This window comes from Pecten maximus, chromosome 9, assembly GCF_902652985.1.
Source record: "Pecten maximus chromosome 9, xPecMax1.1, whole genome shotgun sequence".
Taxonomy (NCBI): Eukaryota; Metazoa; Mollusca; class Bivalvia; order Pectinida; family Pectinidae; genus Pecten; species Pecten maximus.
This window is the reverse complement of record NC_047023.1, coordinates 20,630,707-20,632,981: the sequence shown is the minus strand read 5'-3', so window position 1 is coordinate 20,632,981 and position 2,275 is coordinate 20,630,707. Positions and strand designations below refer to the sequence as shown.

At 41.2% G+C, this 2,275-nt stretch overlaps 1 protein-coding gene across 1 annotated transcript; it reads left to right on the top strand.

Moving 5' to 3' along the window:
• The first annotated feature begins 300 nt into the window (after positions 1-300).
• On the top strand, positions 301-2,053 carry LOC117335089 (forkhead box protein D1-like). The gene has a single exon (XM_033895009.1). It carries the CDS (start codon positions 521-523, stop codon positions 1,541-1,543), a length of 1,023 nt encoding a protein of 340 aa, XP_033750900.1. The 5' UTR covers positions 301-520; the 3' UTR covers positions 1,544-2,053.
• The last annotated feature ends 222 nt before the right edge of the window (positions 2,054-2,275 follow it).

Genomic DNA, 2,275 nt, shown 5'->3' with positions numbered 1-2,275 from the left:
AATCGTAGACTACTGGACAATCGTCACGGGTGAGCGCTCACACGTCAGGTGACCGTAGGTAAAAGGGGCGGGGCCGTCCCCGTTACCTGTCACTTCGAACAAAGGGTTGTGTAAACAGTGGGCGGAATTATTGGGTAACAATGACCACTGACCACATCAATCAAAAACGGACATAGCAAAAAACTACCCCGATGATTATCTGTTACGCTTGACCATTGGTGACAGGCTTTTCTCAACAGCCAATCAGATTCCGTCCTTTATCCAAGTTTAAGGATAAAACTCTGGCGTTACTGAATCTCAAAACATTAATTAACTTTTTGGAGAAGAGAAGCAATATTTTTCAAGCAGACTTTATCAGGATATACAAACAGTGACGTTTGGAAAAACAACTTTGTGAGTTGTTTTTATAAACAATAACAGTGGACATAAACGTTGTTTATATACCATAACTTATTAATCGGACACAAACAGGACTTTCGGAAAATATTTTCCGTGACATATTAAGTTTGAACAGTTCATTATGATAATGGATAACACCCAGAACTTGACGGGCCGCGATAGTATGACGGATACTGCCTCGTGCATGATGGCAACCTCGCACTTGCTGCAATCATCCATGCATGGGATGAACCCTGACATGCACCCAGATCATACAGTCGACCCTCAAGATCATCTCCAAGACGATAATAACGATGTCAAGGATGAACTTGATATAGACAGTTCCGGCGACTCCGATGACGACAGAAACTTTTCCGGAACTTCTACATTGTCGCAACAGAATCGAAGATTCGCTGATGTGAAACCACCTTATTCGTACATCGCCCTCATCACCATGGCGATAGAGAGTTCCAATTCCGGTATGATGACCCTCAACGAAATCTACGCCTTCATCATGAACAGATTTCCATACTTCAAGGAGAACCAGCAGAGATGGCAGAATTCTATCCGTCACAATCTTTCGCTGAATGACTGTTTTGTGAAAATTCCACGTGCTCCTGGGAGACCAGGAAAAGGAAATTACTGGGCGCTCCATCCGGCGTGCGGTGATATGTTCGGTAACGGAAGCTTTTTGCGCCGCGCCAAGCGTTTTAAGCTCCAGCGCCAGAAGATGAGGGAAGCAGAACAGGCACATGTACAGCATGTGAATTCATTTGGACATTTCAGTCTGTACCCTCCACCATCCGGATACAAGCCTTACCCATCTCTCAACTCGCTCACCCTCGGATCATTCCCCCAGGGTCTTCCTCAGTCCCAACAATACGGCAGCTTAGTTTCCAAACCGGAACCATGGAACCCACCAGGTACCTCTAGTTACAATCCATACTACAGTAGCAACAGTATGAACATGAACATGAACAATTCTATAGGAGCTTCCCTCGGTGGTTCACTCGGAAGTTCTCTAGGAGGATCCTACCTATCAGGGAACCAGGTCCCTCCTGTGCCTACCATGAACAGCTCACTGACAAACTATCCCTCCCTGCAGCAGTCCTACGGATGCGGTCCCCAATATAACAGTCAGATCCGGCTCCAAGCGTCTCAGTAACATTGACAATCGTTTAATGAGTGATTAAGACTATTGTGTTAAATTTGTGTACATCTGTTTGTCTAATGCGTGTGTAAATAGTGATGAGGTAAGAAACATGGTGTCGATAATTAATTGTTCATATTAATTAATACCTTATTATCATATGTTTGCAAACTAATATTTAAGATAATGAAAATAGGTAGATATAAGTATCAAAGTGTTGTAACGATGTATGTATGTTGGTGAATTCTAGTGCTAAAATATCCGATAATCATGACAATCACGATAGGTGTCGCCACGGTGATGCTGTGCACGTGTCTACGCAATTATTTCTTGTCACGTGATGTTTTTAATGTTTTTAACTTATCATTTTTACTTTCCTACATTGTACATATTGATGCAAGATCGAATGGGCGTTCCAGAATTGAGAGTGTGTATGTGTTTATGAGTGTCTGTATGACTTTGATTTGTGTATAAAATGTTTTGAATCTCGACTGTGATAGTGCAATAAATGAATTGAGAATCCAATCTACCTCTCATGGTTTTTATCTTAAAAAGAGACACAAACTGAGAATATTGACGATAGATTTCTTCCACTGAAATATATTTAAATATGTTTATTAATTTTATCCTATCAACATGGAAGAAATTTAAATGATCTAGATATTATTTCAGCTTGTGTCCTTTTAAAATCTGACGTTTTCTGGTGGAGTTCGAGAGAACGCTGGAAAGCAATAAAAAGACCCGAAT

Excerpts from the sequence above, each read along its gene's own strand:
- LOC117335089 (XM_033895009.1), top strand. The coding sequence starts at position 521 with ATGATAATGGATAACACCCAGAACTTGACGGGCCGCGATAGTATGACG.